Source organism: Teleopsis dalmanni, chromosome 1 (assembly GCF_002237135.1).
Source record: "Teleopsis dalmanni isolate 2A chromosome 1, ASM223713v2, whole genome shotgun sequence".
Taxonomy (NCBI): domain Eukaryota; kingdom Metazoa; phylum Arthropoda; class Insecta; order Diptera; family Diopsidae; genus Teleopsis; species Teleopsis dalmanni.
Window position 1 is genome coordinate 72242480 of NC_051846.1, and position 21846 is coordinate 72264325.

At 29.3% G+C, this 21846-nt stretch overlaps 1 protein-coding gene across 1 annotated transcript in view; it reads left to right on the forward strand.

Moving 5' to 3' along the window:
* LOC119669593 overlaps positions 1-19985 on the forward strand; it is a 59597-nt gene extending 39612 nt beyond the window's left edge. Inside the window, exons 6-7 of the mRNA XM_038079560.1 lie at positions 8106-8165; positions 18868-19985. Of these exons, the coding sequence (XP_037935488.1) occupies positions 8106-8165; positions 18868-19515 (708 nt within the window). The 3' untranslated portion in view covers positions 19516-19985. The remainder of the gene's footprint in view (positions 1-8105; positions 8166-18867) is intronic.
* The last annotated feature ends 1861 nt before the right edge of the window (positions 19986-21846 follow it).

The following is a 21846-nucleotide window of genomic DNA, read 5'->3' on the forward strand; positions in this document are numbered from 1 at the left end:
ACAACAAAAGCAATTTATGCAAACGAATAATGAATAAATTTTCATTCGCTTGAAGTAAAATTTCCGTCTCTGCTTAGCATAACAGCGGCTGTTGTTGTTGTTGTTGTTGTTATTGTTTTTGGTTTCACTTTGTGAAGTGATTTTTTTGGTTTTAATTTCAAAGAAAGCATGTAAATAACATTAACAAAGTAAACAGAAAACTGTGATAAATACAATAAATTAAATAACAACAATGTAAACGCATAAATTAAGGCATTTTGGAAAATTTTATTTTTTGCAGAAAATTTAAAAATTTAAATAATTTGAAAGTACGGGTACAAATGTAACTACAAGTGCGGTTGGGAATTATCCGAAAACTTGAAAATATTTCACTTCTCAACTTTTATGCCAAAACGCCTGACATTTCATTCTACGAAACTTACATGCACTGCAATTATTCCTTTACTAGGCAATTGCATTGGCAAAGGAAGAATGTCTGCCAGCTACGGTGCAAGTTTCACAAGTTCTTCAAAATTTATGTTCGTGCCGCCGGTGATATCCTTAAATTTAAGAAAATTTCTGCTGTCATTTAAATTTTGTATGTGAAAGTTTTAGTTATTTTCTTAAAACTCAAACTTAAATTGCCTGTAGAACGTAGTTTCAAATTTCCTTTGGTAATTTTCACCAAAAACATAGAAACAAAACAAAAAACAATAAAAGTTTTTCATGTCGAACAAGAAACTTGACACCTGATCGGAAAGTTTTCATTTCGTATCAGTTACATTATTCCAAATGTCATTAATTTTCACTTTATTTTGCTCATTTACAAAAGGGAAGGTGAATAAATGACAGTTCGATTGACAAACAATATTGACAATCAATCAACGATAAAACACTTCAAATAATTTGATGGAAAAATATTAACAGAAGGCAGTTAAATGTAGCACATTGGAGTTGTACGAGTATTGTATGTTAAGAAACACCTAATCAATTACATTGTATTCTAAATTGTTTATTAAATATAGTATTTTGTATAAAATGAGGGTAACATGCGATACACCTGGTTAGAAGAATACAGATAATTGTTTATAAAACAATTTTATTCAAATATTTAAAAGTGAAGAAAATGACAATATAATATACTGTAAATATATACTTTTGTAATGATAAATTAGCGAGGCGTCAGCTTTTTGACAAGGTTTTCACAATTTGATCAAACCAGAATTCTAACTATCACGTATTCCCCCTACTCCTGAGTTTTGTCCTTTCCTCAAGTAAATAACGTACAAGACCAACAAAACAATTTATTTGAATGTTCGCAGCCTGTGATCCACTGGTTTTTATTTACCATAAAGCTGTAGCTGTAGGAAAACGGCGACTTACCACTGATTTCATAATTTTTACATCAGGTACCAAATTCTTCATATCTGGAGTTGGTCTATTCATTTTATGAAATAAAATCTTTTTTTCAGAAGATCGTTTAAAAAAAGATATTTGAATCAAATCTTTAATCACACATTTATCCATTTCTAAATATTATTTTTCACTTCAAATTTCTTTAATTTTTTTTTTTACTTTTACCATTTGCTAATATAAAATTGCAATGATGACTTTGTATTTGGTTTTTTTCCAACCTCTACATAAGAGTAATAACCTCTTATGCATTCATTTACATTTTACTTTGTATTTACTATGCGCGGTTCAGTTTTTTTACTTTGACTTTGATAAATATACATAATATAATTATTATAAATTTCTGTGTATTACAACAAATTTAAAATGAAGTGAAATAAGGGCTACACTACTCGTATTACTACAACTATTAGTATATTCAAAACGTTTTCAAAGTCTATTGAGAGTTAATTACTATAATTTGAAAGTTTATATATACAAATAGTACAAAACCATCTATTGAATGAGAATAAATGGTTTCAAGGACGTCAAAGCTTCTTTTATATTTCACATACAGTAATATAATAGGTCGTATATATACCGAAATAATTTTTAGCATCTAGTAGTAACTTCAAAACAACCCAGACGAAACCACACTTACCGATTTAGGGTTCTCAAATAGTGTAGTGACTTTCGTTACGAATAATAATGAAATAAAATACAATTTTTATAAAATTTTTGAAAAAGTACAATTAACTTTAACTAATAAAAACTGACTTAGTAAGAAACTATCTAACTAATTTGTTTAATTATTCTTTCAAATCTAATTCTTTCTAAAAATAACACCATACTGATATATTTTAAATAAAATTGGACAAGTAAAATATAAAACATTATACGAATATAATATAAAAAGATACTTTCTTATGGTTTCATTTTATTTCAAAATTAACTTAAATGAAATTTACTGAATTTTCACTGTAAGTACAGTGCATATTGATTAATTTATTAAGCATACTTCTATTGTCAATAATGCAATCAACCCGAAATAATATTATTTCGAAAATATATTTTTTAAGTAGAAATTAATAATTATTTAATTAGATATGATGCAAACAACATATAAAAAATTAATATTTTTGGTAGTACATTTTATTAAACCTTATTTAAATTTAGAAAGTGTTGTAAACTTTAAGACACGCCATATATTTCTCATACTAATCAGGAAAACAAAAAAATATTCACCTATTTTTTATCTAAATATAAATACACCATAATTCATTTTTTAAATAAATCGAATAATACTTTTTATAAGGCAAGTTTTAGAGACTTCATGCATAGTAATTTGACATAGGGATTTAGTCTACTGACTGTATCATATGAGTTTCACATAAGATAGTTCTTCAGATGCAACTTAGTTTTTTAAATATTTAGTTGTCTTATATTATAAGTCTGAAAGTGAGTTTTGTTGTCTCTTTAATAGTAAACCGTACACAAATAAAATTGTGATATAACCATCTATCTGAATTATATTAGTACTTATAAAGATCCAAATTTTATGTTCCACGACATTGAATTTTTATAACTAACATTTTTATAAAGATTTTTTTTTCCCTTTTTATAATTTTCCATTTAATTAACTGAAACTTTTATTTAACTAACTGAAATTGCATTTACAAAAAAAAAATTGGGGGATATGTAACACAAAAAAAAACACCCGGAAAGGCATTTAATCGATACGAGTATACAAAGGAATATTCTTTAAAAAAAAAGCTATGATATTAATCAATAATGATTTTTAAAGCACTTTTTTTATTTTTTGAATAAAGTTTAAGCTATAAAATGCTTTAAGGAGATATTGCATTAATTGAGTCAGTTTAATACTGATTGCTGAGCGGAATTTCTCCGTTTCATGCATTAATTTAATAAAGTTCATTTAAAAAGAAGTCCGATTCTTTAGGTATGACTATAATCGCTTTTATCGTTTAAAGCAATATAATTTCTAACCAATTTATTGACATATATAACTTTTTATAAATGAATCGTATTTTTATGGCAATAGCTGTCTTTATAGCAATATCATTTGGATTGTATTTTTTTATGGAGTCTTTTTTTATGTTTCTGTACTACTTTATTTATACTCTATATACTTTATTTAGATATAATATCGCAATATAAATAGAAGTTTATAAAGTCATTTAATATTACTTTAGATCACATTTAAATATTTTATGCAGTGTATTTTTTCTCTTATGAAAAATATAAGTAAAACTTAATTTTATATAATTTATAATTAAATCACAATTTCTTATTAAAAAATAATGCATAAGTTCCAAACCTATTTTAGTGCAAATCAAAAGTAAAAAAACGTATAAGAGACTAAATGTGGTATTCTAAAAACTATTTGAATGAACTGTCTTTATGACAAAGTGATTTACATAGTAATATGTTTTTAGTTTATGCTGTCCTTTGACACCCTCATTCTTGGTAAAATTTAAAAATGAACCTACCAGTCGTTTTGCGTCTCGTGTCAACTAACTGATACCGTTTTCGATTGGTAAATCAGGCGTAACTTTTTCAATCCAGATTCGCATTTAGTGCAGTTTTGATTTTTGGTTGATAAATCTCGAGCGAAACGTATAACACTCGAGAATAATTTATAAAACTTCAGATATTTTGTCGGAGTAGCAAGATTACCCTGAGATTTACAGCTATTTTAAATGATTTAATAGTTAAAGTGCGATTTGATTCGATATATGAAAAACATAAATACCTACTAACATAACTACAAAAATGATAGATTACTCTAAAAACGTTCGATTGGGGAACAAAATTCGAGAGATCGAGAGTAAATTTAGATTGAATCCAGATTAACCAATGAAAAATGCAATGTGCAATTTATACATTACACATTCATACATATTAATTTTTATTGTTTCTTAAAGTTGTCTACTTAACAAACTTTAAATGTTAAGTAAAGACAAAAGAATGGTAACAAAACTACTTGTTTTAGGGTTTACATACAGCCTAACACAAGTGTATAGTTTATTGATACCGTCAGTGCCGAGCATCCTCTGGGCATGAAAATTCCACATTAATAGCAGTTGAAATACCTAGATCACAATGTAAACCATATATTGAGTATAGGTCAGTCATTGTAAATCTATTTCTGTTAGCAAACTTCTACAGTTGTACACAGATGTCAAGTTTTTATGAATTTTTTTTTTATAGGTTATAGGGTTAGGGTCAAGTAAATGCAGATAAAAAAATACATTTTGTTATATCTAATACACTTATTTACATTTTATTATTGTGTTTGAAAAATAGTTAAGACCTTGTGTATTTTTATTCTTACTCTGAAAATTGAAAAAGCTAACCTACTGGATCTAACAAAACTAGTAGCCGAGGTATCAGTCGACGTACCAGGCCATCTGCATTCTCTATAACAAATTTATACTCGCAGTTACCATGAAAGACACAGTGGTTTATTACAGCTTTATAATTTTTATAACATCTATGTTTTTAAATACAATTTACACTGCAATTATATGTCTTTAACTGAAAAACTGTTCGCTTAAACAGATGATTGTATTGGTTCCTTACGCTACTTAAATTATCTAATGGTAAAATTTCGTCGGACTGTAGGCTCAATGTCAAGGGTGATTGACTTCGTTCCTTATGCTTTTTCAATTATCTGATGGTAATATTTCGTCAAAGTGTTTTCTTAATGTTAAATCTTCTTTCTTCACTCGTCGTTTTAGTTGGATAGTTGTGTTCCACTGTAGTAGTAACTAGATGGGTATACTGTGTGTAGTTCCCGCTAAAGTATAATTTTTGAAATAGTCATTTGGGCTCCACTGATTGGGTACATTTTCCTTTATTCTAGTTAGTGTTAATCAATTCGAAAACTTGTCTTATATTACCTTAATTATATTGCTGAAGAGTATTAATTTTCTCACCAAACTAATAAATTACAAGAATAAGTGCTTTTAACCGTTTATTCGGAAGAAGTAAATTTTCATTCACCAAATAATTTAATAGGAAGTATAACTTTTTCCAACCGATTACAACTTCTTCAACTGAACTTTTCTATAAGATGTGTTCTTTTTCTGGCAGATTACTTAATAATAAATCTAGCTTTTTCCATGGGATGATTTCATAGGAAGTGTACTGATTGTTATATACTTTCACTGTGAAGAGCTAAGCTAAATTAATTCTCCGTCATAGTTTTGACTATGCTTTTGCTAATCAAAAATTGCTAGAAATTTGCTAATCCGTTTGTTATATGTTTATTTCAATTTGTTTATTTTTATAAATAAACTATTTTTGTATTTCTTTTTATTTTTTTTTTAGAAAATATTTAATTTGGTATTGTATTCATATGTGATATGAAATTTGTCAATGGATATAACATTGACAAAGGACATATATAAAACATGAGTATAACATATATTTATATACATCCGTGGAAAACAAATCAAATTTGTAATGGGAATATGATTTTATTTAGAAAAATTTTTTTTTTAAAATTTATATTTTAAAAATGGCTTTTAGAAATATCTCTTTTTGCAAGAGTTTTGACAAAAAAATGCAACAAATTGGTCTCTTGCAAATTTTTTCCATTCTCGAAACTATAATTACCACTTCAAAGACAGTTTCTCAAATTGATTCTCGCAGTAAAAGTTGAAAGTTATATTTTTATCATCATACGATACACAATATGTAATGAGAACTTATTTTTATTTTATTTATTTATTTGTGAGTTAACACTAAAATTAATTTTAAAGTTAACTAAAAGTAAGAAATTGGATTACTAGGTCCTTTTGCCCTGAGAATTTATGTTATCTCATATGAACTCTATGAGATCCCTTGTAATCAGTACTCGCATAGTTTTATTGAACTGGATAGGAAATATTGAAAATTTCAAAATGGAACTTTGAAAAGGACAATATTGATGATTTTGGATTTCATTTAAGAATTATGAATACTTAGTATATTGAATGTGCATATTTCATTATATACATTATAGGTAAATTATAGCTATAATGATTTTTGATTAGATGTTTGGAATTGTAGTCTTTTTTCTGAATTTTTTCCTGATATTCATAAAGTCTGCCTTGATATTACAATAGGGCGAAAAAATTTGTTTTTTGTTGGGTCTCACTAATGCGATCATGAAGGTTTTAAATTTCTTTCGAATATTTTTGACAAGTTCCAATGCATTCAAATGCATTTCAAAGCCCTTCTGTCAAACTTTATTTCTGTTAAATTCAATTTACTTGCGCTATTTAAATACGAGTAACAATACACAATATAAAAAATATTTCATAAAATTTCAAACTTCTTTGAAAAATTTTGATTTGATTTTGGATGCAAAAGTGAATTTAAATTTTTTAGCTACATTTACCGGTAGAAATAAAAATCGTTGATTTTTAACGATGCGTTTTTACTACGAAAAAATAGCAATACGAACTCAATCCCCTTTTAATAAAAATTTTTGGGAGTGTTTTTCAATGCAATTTTCACTTTTTCCAATTTATGATGCAATACTTAAGTATTTATTTTCAAAAGGTACTCAAATTGCAGTTTTTAACTAAAACAGTTTCAAATTAAAGTAAAAATATTTTCTTTCTAAGCAAAAATTTACTTTGAGTAGTGAAAGTCAACAAAAGACTGGCAGCACTGGCCAGGAGTAAAGGGCGAGTACATATAAAAAGTGTAGTGTAAGCGAGGAAATTTGTAAGAAAAAAAATTTACATAACAGAGAAGGTGAGGATGTAAAAGTGTAAAGAAACACAAAATGCAAATTTTCCGAAAAGCAAATATTGCCTTTGACTATTGCCAGTAGCCTCTACCTCTGCAAAAGGAAGCGGAAGTAGGACACAACACTCATAAGTATGGCGTCAAAGCAGCTTTCTAAAGGGTTTATAAGGTAGAAGAGTACTTGATGTTACTCTGTTCAGAGTGCTTAACAAACTATAGCGTAACGGCAGTACTTTGCTTAATAAAAATGTACAAGTGTTGGTAGTGTAAAGAGTTAATAAATCCATTTAAAGTCGTAAAAAATAAATAAGAAAACGTTTACAAATCCTTATCCTAACTACGAATCAGAGTTCTCATTGAATCAGAGCGATGTTCATGGCTGGAACCGATACGCTGCAGTTCTTTTTGGTTTCACTTGCGGAACAATTTTTCCAACCAAATTTCTCAATTGTCTATTGTTTCTATTTCATTTTATCTTACTTTTTTTGCTTTTTTCTATTTTTTTTTTTATTCTTTGTTGTCATTTTGATATTGTTTTAAACTTTTGTGTAAAAAATTAGCTCATGTATAATTTATTACAAATGTGGTTAACTTTTTTGTATCCTTTTTTGTCCTTACTGTGCTCTGCTATTTTGTCTGCTCCTTCTTCCTTGTCTTTGTTGACATTTCCACTGTTATTTTTTTTTTTTTTTCTGTTGTTTGCACAGCATAAACTTTCACTTGGAAACTTTCTTTTTGCATTTTGTGGTTTAAGCACGGCGCTTTGTCTCTGTCGAAAAGTTTCTTTAATGAATTTAACCACAATTTGCATGCGTTGTTTAGGTAAAAACACGTGTTTACTTATACATTTTACTGCCTGAAATCTGGTTAACAAATTTTTATCAACAAATTTAAAGATTTAAAAACAATTTTTTTTGTTACAAAATTACATAATTTATATGTAAATGCGATTCTACTTGATTTCGTTACAGCAATTCGATGCCATGTGCAAGGCAGAAGTGACCTTCTTCATCGCTCGAGCTTTTATAAATGTGAGTACATATATATTATTATATATCTATATATTCGTTTTTTTAAATATTTTTTAAGTTGGAAAACAAAATTTTGTTTTCAAAAAAAAAAATGGATGTTAAAGCCAAAATTGTGGTTTTATTTATTTCAACAAATATATGACACATATTCTATTCAATATCTATATATAGTTAAATGGCTAGATTTAGTTTCCATTTGATATTTTATTTTTATAATCAAATATATTAGCAAGACATTATAGTATCGCTTTCAAAATTGCGATTTTGTTTATTAAGAACAGTGTAATAATATTTAAGATTTTGTCGATGTCGTCATTAAATAATTACAATTATTATTACAATAACTTAGTACAAGTCCCAAAAATTTTTTAAAAACCATAAGTATTATCTCAACATAGGTATGATGAACATATATCTAATTAATATGATATCAAATAAAGTAGTACAAATAAAATACACTATTCTACTATAAAAACGATGGACAGAACCTAAATATTTTGTTAAGTACAACGTTTTAAATGATGTGTTAACACATCGGTACATCAATAATAAGAACAGAAAGCAATTCTTTCTGGTCCTTTCTTTCTTCCTCATAATCCTCACTACAAAAGTTGTAGGAACCAGCACGAAAGAGAAATCAAAAAGCACTTTCTCTGTGAATGCTCGTATTTGGCGTCTAGAAGAAATAGGCTTGTAGAAAGGTATTTCTTTAACAGTTTATCAGACTGCTCATCAGTAAAGACGGAAGATCTATTAAATTATTAAAATTTGATAAATTGAATTTAGTCCATATTCGGCTATCTTAGGGTTTCTTGCGAGCAATGTGGTAGCAAAATGGCGAAAAACAGGTAAATGAGGTACATGGAAGTTTTCTGATGGCCTACCAATACAACCACCCAAGAACTGAACCAAAAATGATATATAAAAAAAATTTTTATCCGAATTATTGAGGGAACGTAACTTATTATTTATGCATCATTTATTGTATAATCGGCAATACAGTTGTTTCTGTACCACCCTACTCCGTTTCTGGGTATCCGGATTACCAAGTTGACACAATGTAATTTAATTTTCGTATTATCATTTCAAAATATTTTCTTGTGTAAAAAAAATTGCTTTAATATGGAAGTAGGATGCATTATAGATAAATAAAAATAGATAATAAAACAAGATAAAATAGAGATAGATAATAATAGATGAAATAGAGATAGATAATAATAGATAAAATAAAAAAATTTGCCTACAAGAATGAGAAAAGGATAAATAATAAATAGAGCTGGCTTCATTTTTTGGAGTGCGACTAGCATTTTAAATTAATCACTTTTAAGATATTGGTCTTGATAGAATTTAAAGTTTATTTGTTTCTAGTAAAGTTTCACTTTTCTAACTTAGTATTGCTAATAATAGCACCCTATTACTATTTACCATCCTAAAAGTATACTGTTTCTTCAACTAAGAACTTATGTCTTGAGATCACATTTAGTTGAGAACGTTTCCTTTCTACGAAAAAAAAATTTTTCAAAATGCACTTCTTGCCAAAAAGCTGAATTGCAAATAAATTGCTTATTACATTATTTTTATTAAATCAACTAAAATAACGAAATTTTCAAATCAAACACTTCTTCACAAATCACAAACTAAAAGTGCTAAAGGCCGTCGACGGTCGTGCTTTTGTAGACTCTTCCGTCTGTTGGATTTTCTGTATCCGTTCTGGTTTCTTGTTTTGATTAGTTTCGGTGGCAACGCGTCGTACTGCGTTAAATTAACAAAATTTAAGAGTTCTGCAATAAAATTTCGTTTAAGAAATACAAACGGAAAATGTCGAAACCACTGAATAAACAACAGCAAATTTAAAAATAATAAAATGAAGAGAATTTCAATACCAAGAGCAATTTGTAATGTGATTTTAAGAAAACTGAAGAGTTCACTTATTATTTCAAGTTTTAGTTGAACACAACTAAAATTCATCTGGCGAAATTTCAATGGGTTTATTTTATCTGCAATCCAGAATAAACATTTATACAGTAATATTGTAAGTTCATTTTGTATTTGTTTAACATATTTGAAGCACTATTCCCTAAAATGATTCAAAAACATACAAACGTAGCTTTTCCAACTACTGATATTACTTGATGTAAGAAGAAGAAGATTTGCAAGGAAAATCAAACTTCAAGTTATTAAGTTGTTCTGATTTCTCACTAGATAATCCCTATTAAACTAAGAATATAACACCTTATAACACAATGATTGAACTATTTTGAACATATGATCTTGAGAAAAACGACCATTTCGACATTACTAAGTGCTTTAAACATTAATATTCTGTAAAGACTTCAGTCAAATATATCAAAAATGATTAGCTGAGAACCATGATACATAGAAATTAAAAAAACCCATGAAGATCCTTACGTGTTTCTGGAATTCGCAAAAAATAGACAAAAATAAATTGGAAAACTATATGTTGACTTCGATCTTTTAGCCACAGAACTTACTTTTATGACGATACACCCTCACCTAAAATCATCGGACCGCTTTACCATAAACCAAATTTCAACTTACATTATTATACATTTTTTTCGTCATTATTCCCATTCACTTTTTCTTCGACTCTTCTACCTCTTCTTCCAATAAGAACAGTTAACCCTAAGCAACATATTTATTGCATTTGTGCCGTTTTATTATTCCCAGCTTAATTATAATAAAGTAGAGACCTGTAAATTCTTATTGTTAGCCTATAAGTGAGAAGATTCAGTAAATACTTTCAATTTACTGAAATTATTTTTTTTATATTATAACAATTACAACTAATTATATAAAATAGGTTCTCAAAAATTGAGGTGTACACAATAAGTGTATAAAAAAAAAAATACGTAAAAATAACAACTATAATAGTTAATTGCATTTAAATGTATAGCTGTGGTTTACACGTTTTTTCTAATATGAACAAAACATCATGTTTCAATAATTACTTCAGGTGTTCAAAACGTATTTATGTGATTCCAATCTGACAGGATTCTAATTTGATTGTAATTTAATATTTTTAATGTCCAATAATTATAATTAACAATGATTAAAAAAACTTCAAGTATAAATCATATAAGTCAAATACAGGGTTACATACATGTTGTTGTTGTAATTCATTACCTTTTCCTCTCTGTTTCAAATTGTTTTTTGTCATATATTTATACAATAATACGCTATATATATCGAGGTTTCTTAAGCATCGATCCGCTCCATTAGCACCAATTCTTACCGATTCTTATGAAATATTTTAAATGTTTTAACAACCCTTTTAAACCCTTTTAAAAACCTTTTAGCATTTTTCTGGTGCAATACGTTTTCGATTGAGAAATTACATAAAATGACTTCTTATTTAGATTTCGTTTTCCCAAATATCAATTTATAATGTATTTATTTCCCATATCTAATATTTATCTGCATTTTACTGTATATTTTTATTTCATTCAAAAATGTAATTTTTTCATAAAATATTTAAAATTGCAAAATAAAGCATCAATAACATTTAGAGAACTTAGGTATATCGTTCGCAGAAATTTTGAAATTATTGAAAAATATTCGAGCAATTTTAATCGAACCCTTTGCGATTTTTATGCTACGTGAAATATTATTTGGGTTTATGCAAACACAAAATCTTCACATTTATCTTCATCACAACTTGTCTTCTGCAAGAAAATTTCTCATACTTGTCTTGTCTCCCAAAACTTCCATATGAAACTAAGCAAGATGCCATCGCCATCGCTATCGTCACCACCTGCAACCTTCAATTGCATTATTCATCCTTGCATGATTCTTCCTACAAAGTAAATATTTTTATGCTTGCATTTTATTACTTTTGCTTTCCACACATGATTGCTTGCAACGATGCATCCATTTATATCCTTATAACCCGCAGGAGAATCGAAAACTTCGTGCTGAGAGTTTGGCAAATATAAGTACATTTTTTGCGGAGATCTAGAATTTTTGCGTCTACACAAAGATTTATTTTCATTTTTATTGATGGGAATATTTGCAAGGGATTTGTGTTTGAATGTAAGAAATGGGATGGTTTTGGTATTGGATGCAATTTTAGAAATTTTTCGAATACTTTTGACTTCCAAATCAAATGATGGAAAGTTCCATTAAAGAATTTTTAGTTTTTTATTGATTTGCACTTCAACATACTGAAATGCAATCATTTTGATTTTAGACATTTTTTTCTACAACTATTCTATAATTTTTTAGTGTCACTTACAGAGTTACATTTAAAGGTTTAGACTTAAAACACATTAATATTTTCTAATTGCGCAGACGAGAGCTAGAGAGCTTTAAATTTATTCTTTTAATATTTTTTATACCTTATGTAAGTCAATTATTGTATAAAAATAATAAGACGAACACATGTGAACACATGCTGTAAAAGTGAACGAGTTTCGTTTATACGAGGGCTGCTATATATATTTCTGGCCTAATAATGAAAATGCGAATATTTATCATCAAAAATTGTTTTATTGTAGTCATTTATTTATAGTCAGGGTTATTTATAGTGCCAAGTCAGGGCTATACGGCAGATGACCCATCAATTGTTGTTTTGTTTCGGGCTCATACGCATAGATCTATGATTCGTCACCTGTGACGATCTTACAAACATCTTTTAAGCACCGCGAACGTATTTTTTCAACATTTCTTTGCACCAATCGACACGAGTCTTTTTTTAAGCGATTGTCAAATTGTGCGGGATCCAACGAGAACTTACCTTTTTTACGGCCAGGTGTTCATGCAATATCGAATGTATGCTGGTGGGAGAAATGCCCAAGGATGCCTCTATCTCACAGTATGTCACATGACGATCTTGCATTATCAGTTCACGCACGGGATTAATGTTCTCTGGCACAACGATCTTTTTTGGACGACCTTCACGGAATTCGTCGTTGAGCAAATGTCGGCTCAATTCATTAAACCAGTTTTTCACAGTGCTATGGATGGTGCTTCATTGTCATACAAAGATATAAGTTCATCAATGCACTCTTGTCGTGATAATTCACGTCGAAAGTTGTGAAAAATGATCGCATGAAAATGTTCATGTGTTAATTCCATTTTTTGGCCGAGATGAATTTTTCAAGTCTCTGTAGATAAAACAATTCACAATTAAATGACAACACGTTCTGAGTGATGTAATGCTAAAAAATGGTAACCTTCCCAATGGAAAAGTCAGATTGCACCTGGCAGCACTTAGTCCTCGTAAGGTTCAGAGCTACGAAGGCCAAATGGGACTGTTCCAGACAAACAAGTTAAAGAATAATATCGCATGATTATGCCGTTAATGAAACTAAGCGCAAGGTCCAGATCTGATGATTCTTCAAGATCATGAAAATATTGAAATTGAAATTTTTGCACAACAATCCATTATTTAATTTGAACTTAAAAAACTGAAATGGAAACAAATTTTGTGAATAAAGAAGATGAGGTTACACTTAATAAAGTTATTTAACATTATCTATTGTAATTGTTAACGATCGAATGGTTCAACAAAATTGATTTCTATATTAACAGTTATGTCGACTATAACTCCGTGTACTGTCTTTGTTTACTAATTTCGTTTTCCAGATAAAGTTTAGTAGGTTAGATAAGTCCAATGTCGTTATCTGTGTGACATCAACATAGAAACAATACAGTGGAGTACTAAAATCGTTTCATTTAGTACTATATGTATGTACTATGTATGTCGCTCAATAAAGTACTCCATCAAGCTACAAAAAGTGCTTGTTGGATTCCAACTCTTCTTTATCAAGCCAACTCTTCTGCAGTTTGCTTATCGGAAAAGGCTATCATTGAGTCCAACTTATAAATTATTGTACGTTTCATGTTTTATTTTTTTTAAAGTTTGGCATTACGTTGTTCTGGTATTTCATTTGTATTGCGATTTGTTCTTACATTGCACTGTTCTTTCATCTTTTATTTGATCATTATGTCGCATATTAACTTCATTTTCCTTTAGAAAATAATACTCCCTAGAAAATAATACTAAAACTATAGAACCATGTGATACAAAAATGACTAATATAAATTAAATTAAGTGAAGATTATATTACGATATACAATCCGTAAATATAAATAATTTTTACAAGCTCAGCAGAAGCGCAGAAATTGATTACCTCTTTAAGTACAAAATATTGCATTATGGGTTTAAATTAATTTTCAAATAAAATTCATTTTTAAAAAACTTAATTAATTTCTTTATAAATTATACTTTTTCGCATTTCTTTCTTGCCTTTATGTGCAAATGAAAAATTATCAATTTCCGCTTCCGGAACTGTTGTAAAGCATTTATTGGTTCTCTTCGCCGAGCCACCACCACCGACACTGGAGCGAATATTTTTATTTGCATATTAAATTTCTTTTGAGTCATAAAACTTAAAAAATGTTAAAATAAAATGTTTCTGCTTTTATGGCAAATTTATGCAAACTTTTTTCAATATCAAATTTTAATTATGAATAATAATTTGTTTATGTTATTTTTTGAATTTAAGTTTAATTACTTTTCTTCATTATTTCATACAATTTTATTTAATAATTATTGCTTTTTATTGTTTAATATGTAATTTATTACTTAATTAACACTGGTATCATTATTTTATTTACTTTTTCTTTTGATTTGAACCATTAAGTAGATGATATTATTATTATTATTATATATATAAGATTAATTTAAAAATAAAAGATTTCCAATCGTTTCTTTTACGAGCAATAATATAATTTATGACTTTCGACATAAGTCGTTCATTAAATGAATTGTGCTGCAAAACTATAAGAACATCCTATTCAATTCTGTTTATTAAGAGAATAAGCAAAAGCACACAATCCCTATCCATCATCTCCATATAATAAGAACGAAATATATAACTCGCTATTGCGCAAAATTCTGTAATAGGCCTCTGCTTAATTATTTCTTACAATATTTATATAATTTTCTCGTATTCCTATAACCCTAACTCCTCCTGGGTATTAAAAAATCACGTCTTCACCTATATACATTAACACTTCCAGACTAGTGTAAACGGTCAAGGAAACTTTTCGGCGTTTTTATTTGCAAGTACCTTCAATTATATCAGCGCTATTTTGTAAGTACTCGAATATTCCCGATCTCGTAAATAAATTGGCTTCACGAAATTATTTTTCGGTAAACGAATTTCCTTTCTTAGGAATTGTTAAGATGTGTTTATCTCATTTCAGATCAGACTGACATTTGGCTGACCATACAAATGTTTCGAGTATTGCCAAGTACCCATCATCAGTGGACTTGGAAATAATTCTTGTTTTTAATTATTTATAAATAATATTTTGAGATTGCAAGTACCAGGGATTGAACTTGTGCCCTGCTAAATTTGAAGCTCAGAGTCAGCATTCATTAGCAAACTGACCCAAACCTGTACTTGACTTGTATGTTAGCACTTTTTTCTGGAGTTTTATTAATTTGCTGTATTATATTTCTGTTAATGGCAAAATTAATTAATTTTGTTCACTTGTATCTATTTCAAGTTCCTTTGTAACGATTTCAGTCATTTGATTTAAATTGTTAAAATAGTTTGGTTTTTCTTACTTAAATTGCCGTTTTATTTGATTTGACAAGTGTAGTCATTCAATCTCTGTTTAGTTCTTGCTTTATTTAAGATACTTAACATTCTAACCTGGAGAGAACAAAACGACGAAAACTAGAATAATTTTGTTATATCCTTAGACATCAAATAAAAAAACGATGAAGTTAAATAGACCATAACTAAAAACCAATTTGAAAAGAATGCGGTTTTAAGGACGTGTGCGAGTTAAGCTAAGTTGATGCTAAACCAAATGAGAGTTTATTTGGGATTTTTTGCACTGCACACATTTAGCCATTTATCAACGCGTATCGACACATCACTACATTATCGGCACAACTTAGAATTTTCCTCTTTTAGAACGCAACTTAGCTTAACTCGCACACGTCCTAAGAAAAGAAGAATATCATGGCTCAACGTTCTGAACGAATACGGCTTGTAAAAGAAAAACAAATATTCTCACTTTGACAACATAGCCTTTTCTTTAACCTAAATAAGTTAAATTATATATATCAAATAAGTAAGCATGCATATATACATCAGGCCTGTTTTCGATACTCTCTAGGCAAATCACAACTTGCTCACATGTGATTATTTTCATTCTATGTCACTGTTGACTATATTGTAAATATATTTTAATCAAATGAATATCAGTTTATCAGAAAAAAAGGTTCTCTTTTAAAACTTCAACAAGCAGAAATAGAAAAAAGTGGTTGATAATAGTCTAAGCTTAGACAGAAATATATATTTTAGTTAGAGTTAAGATTCAACTAGCGGCCTTGTATGGTATACCAAAATTCATTTGTGCTTGAATTATAGTCCGTTATGGTACTATGCGGTTGATGTACTTTAGATAGGTTTATTCGAAGTTAATCAATGGGTGGATTGTAACATATAGTTTCATTACTTTATTTTTAAATTTTTACTATTAACTAAAATTAATTAGATTAAAAGAATACCGATTCATCAGAGAAAAGATGCTTTTATAATATTGCAAATAGTGAATAAAAAATTAAATGGCTCTCTAAAATCTCAAGGAAACTGTCGGTAAAATGAAGAAATTTCATTGCTTTAAAGTTTCTAAAAAAAAAAGAATTATCTTTTTTATAGTTTATAAATAAAATACTAAATAAATGACTTTCTAATTTATTTTTATATAAAATATTGTTGAATTTCTGTGCAAAGCATACTCGCTATAAATACACAATTGCAATATCTTTTTAGTATCAGTGAATAGAAAATAAATTTATTTTGAGTATAATATATATCAACATTTAAATTTATTTTAAAGTTTTAAGCTTATGTTAGCAACTTTTTCAATTAATAGTCTTACCATGCAGAGTATCTAGTATGTCATTTTATATTTTCTATAGCATGAGGCAGACAACGAGAATACACAATTTCAAGAAGATGTGAGACTTTAACTTAATGAAATATTGACTCTTTGATACTGTATATCTTAACAAGTATTAACTTTAAAATTTATTATAAATTTTTTGGAGTTTTAAAATTTATTTATAAAAACTTCTTTAAGATTTCTTATTTATGTTTATATTTCAATACATTTAAATGCTTCAAATATATCTTCCTTAAAGGTTGACTTAAATTGCTTCCATACTTTTAACCCAAGCTCCTTTTAATAGCCAACTATTGTTCTCGCAATGCGATTCTTTGTTGGCGATAGTGGCAATAAATATTTAATTACAATTAAAACCATTAAAAGCAGAGCATGGTACGCATACTTATATGAGTAGGTTTGTTTGTCTTGGTGAGTATCTGTGTGAGTGCTCTAATTACCAGTTTGGTATCCTTTGTATACAGTGTGAACTCATTACAATGCAGTGGTATGTAATTTTAGTTTTGCACTTAATGTTTCACCTTTGCACACATACTGCAAATACCGGTCAGTGGGCGTGGCGTTTGGGCGTGCAGTGGCAGTGCATTTCGTAATCGAAATTTATGGCTTTTTAAATTGAGGTTAACGTACATAAATGAGCAAACAAGTGTTAAAATGCAACTCGTTTTAGTGGCTTGAATGGTATTTCCGCACAAAATAAAAATAATAATAGTAATTAATGAAAGCACTGTTAAGCTACTCAAGTTAAAAGTCATATATGTAGGGACTGCAGTGAAGAAGACTTTAAGATGTGAATGAACTCGATATAAGAATATAGAAGACTTTTTTAGGATTCAAAAGAAAATAGTTTAAACTCAATAATAATCCCACACAACATATACGAAAATAATAGATTCTTTCTCAAGAATATTTTGTTAAGGAACAGATATACTGATTTTGTAAATAAAACACACAAATTTAAATTTTATTCCAAATTTATTTTATCTCCTTCAAAATATGCTTCTATCCTTCTGAAGCGATACACATATGCCAACGCTTAACCCAATCTTCCATACACTTTTCGTAGGCCCATGCAGGTATAGCTTTTTGTTCCTTCAGCAAATTCTCTTTTACCGATTCAATCGACTCAAAACGCTTACCACGAAGGGGCAATTTGAGTTTCGGGAACAGGAAAAAGTCCAACGGCTCTAGATCTGGCGAATATGGTGCCTTAGCGATGACAGTGGTGCCGTATTTGGTCAAAAAATCGCGTACAACAAGAATTTTCCATAGTAAAAATCGCTAAATGCACTTGAGGTAGTCTCACATTATCAGCTGCTGTAAACAAACTAATTTACAGATGGCGCTCAAATTTGTACCATATGTCAAGAAAGGGTGTGCCAACATAACAAAAAAAAAAAGGTCTATTACTTAATGAGTAGTTAACAAACAACAAAATACTTTTTGAGCAGAAGATAGTATTTCTATATGTGATATAGTGATGCTTTAAAATTCATATGTGTGATAACAAAAAATAGATTTTATTACACTTTTAATAAAATTATTAGTTAGCTATGGGATAAAAATATTCAGGATCCGAATTTTTGTATTGAATATTAATTTTCCTATCTAATTTTGAGACAAAAATCAAATACAAATAAATTTCTTTTTTTCTTCTAATTTAAATATTGTTTTCTTAATATAATCTTAAAAATTATATTAAATAATATTTATTAAAAGCTTTAACTAATAACCTTTATTATTCTCACTTTAGGTACTCTCAATGTGGGGCGTAATGCGTTTCTATAATTTGGTGCGAGCTGGAATTACCTGGAAAGGACCAGAGGTAATTGAACTAAGATATAACGCGAATGAAACAGAGCTTATCGATAAACATTTACCGAGTAGTCAAACATATCAAATCTCACTCTACCAATCACAGGCAAAAACTACACTAAACACGGGATACTATACCGATGAGAGCGGTAAAACTCATAGCAATGGAAAGAGACGGGTTCATTACAATGGCGGTATGGCTCGCAAACCAACTGGTTGTTGCTTTTTTGACTTTGATGATGAAGACGATTATGATGACGATGATGATGAAGAAGAATATGATTACGATTATTATTCTGATGAAGTGGATGATGAAGAAGGTGATACCAGCGACTGTAGCATGCTGGGGACAAACAAATGCAACAATAAACGACAACGTCGTTACAATGGTCAGGTGCATCGTCCACGTAACAATAATATACGATCCGTTCTTATAAATAAGCGACACAACAAATATAAAATTACACAGCCGCAAACGAGACTAGAAGTGATAAACGAATCCGAGCGTAGTGCTGGCAGTGGCAGTGATGAAAATGATTCACTGCTTGTGGCATATGATAGCACATCATCATTGGCGTCAGTTTGACATTGGCCGTGTTGTTGCATTGGAAATGCGAGAGATGACTGTATCACCAATGACAACAAGTCAACTGCAGCCTCGACAAGCGTTACTGGTAACAAAATCGAAGCAGAACGCAATGAAGTGCAACAATTGCAATTGCAACAATGTACCCAGCAAAAAATGCACGTGCAACAGCAGCAACGGCAACAGCAACAGCTTCAAAGAAAGCATCAACGTCACAGTCAACGTCACCGCCGACGTCCATTGCGACGCATCTACTGTGTTGTAAATGTGCTGACAATGGCTGTGCTCGTTGCAGTAGAAATTTACGCACAAATAGCGATTTTTCTTTAAAGTGAAAATAATTTCATGGAATATTTTTAATATCTCGGAAATGTCACTTCTAATGACGCAATATTAGAACTATTTTTGTCACGCCATTTACGGTACGTGTGGTCTTTTAAATTCACATGGAATATTGCAAATTCAATGAATTTTCCAGACGTTTTCTTAGATTTATTTAAGTTTACTTTTGTTTTATCATTTCTAATAAATTACAGATTTTTGTAGCAAAATGACAAATTGTATAAAAATTAGGATAATGTGTATATCGAGCTAATAAGAATTTTTAGGAAAACAAATATATGGGAAGTGAGTTCCAAAAAGTTATATGAACAAAACTGTTCCTATAAAGGGAAGTGAAGGGAATGAAGGAAATTTCACTTAACTATTTTTTAATTTGAAAGCATCAACAAAAATATATCAAAATGTAGCATTATCTTCTCGAAATCAATTTTTAAAAAATTTGCTTTAATTTTAATGTTTTTAAGAATAGCTAATAATGATCAATCATATTGTGCTTCATAGTGAATCATAGAAACATGCTTTTACCTTGGAAGATGATCCAAAAAGCAGAAATATCAATTTTAAAGTTTGAATATTTATCGAAATACCGAGTATAAAAAAGGCGGATTTTGGACCAAGAAATCACCATGTTTAAAAAGCTTTGCAAAACTGCATGTACCTACCTATATCAACAGTAATAAGACAATTAACAAATTGAGAAGTTGAAATCTTAATGTAGTTGATGTATGCTCTTATAACCTAATATATGATATAATAGCGATGAATAAGTACTTTCTAGTGTTAAATTTTTATTTGTCTTTGTTTCTACTTCTAAGTCTAATGTGTAAGTCTTTCTTCTTTAGCATTTATTTTTGTCTTTCTTTTTAGATTGCATTAACATTCATAATATATCGTAAGGCAACTTACTATTTAAAACACTGGATATAACCAGCGAAGATAATTTTCTTAAAGGTTTAAAAAAATTTTCAATTTTCGAATTTTATTGAAGTTTTCTTCAATGCAGCACTTCAGTTTATCTTTTTGATTTTGTGATTTTTTGATCCTTTTAATCAATACTAGATATTGTCCATATTGAACTTATAACACATTATTGACTATACTTACATTGTGACCGAAAAGTTTCCGGAAATAAATAAATAAAACGCAAAATTCTTAATCTTCATCAATATTTATTTTATCTCCTTCAAAAATATGCTCCATTAGAAGCGATACACAAATGCCAACGTTCTTCCAATCATCAAAAATTTTTATAGGCGCTTTCCGGTATGGCTTTGAGTTCCCTCTGCGAATTCTGTTTTACGTCTTCTATGGATTCAAAACGCGTTCCTCTGAGTGGTAATTTGAGGTTGGGAAACAGGAAAAAGTCACACGGTGCAAGATCAGGTGAATACGGTGGCTGTTCGATGGTATTTATTGAATGTTTGGCCTTAAAATCGTTGATAATGTTGAACAAATTGAGGTGAATCGGAACAAGCCGGGCGTTGACACGTCGCATACACAAATTGTCCACCAAAATCAAACGAGCCATCTCACGACCGATGCCTAGCTCTCGTGCTATCTCTCTAACACTCACATGAGGATTTTTGAACACGATTTCCTTTGCCTTTTCAATGTTTTCGTCGGTGGTAGAGGTCGAAGGTCGTCCAGAACGCGGCATGTCTTCGACGGTCGTACGACAGTCCTGAAAGGCTTTGTACCACTCATAAACTTGAGTTTTCGATAAAACTGATTCCCCATAAGCCTTTTGTAGCATTCGCAACGATTCTGCACACGAAATTTCGTTCGAAAAACAAAATTTGATGCAAACTCTTTGTTCAATATTTTTTTCCATTGTTTTTTTCGCAACGCACTACTGAGGTGAACTGGTTTCAACAGCTGCCGTAAACGAACTGTCTGACAGATCGCGCTCATTTTTGGCATAGTAATTAAGGACAGTGCTGCCAAACTACATAAACTTAAAATATCGAAAAATATACAGCGCGCGAATTT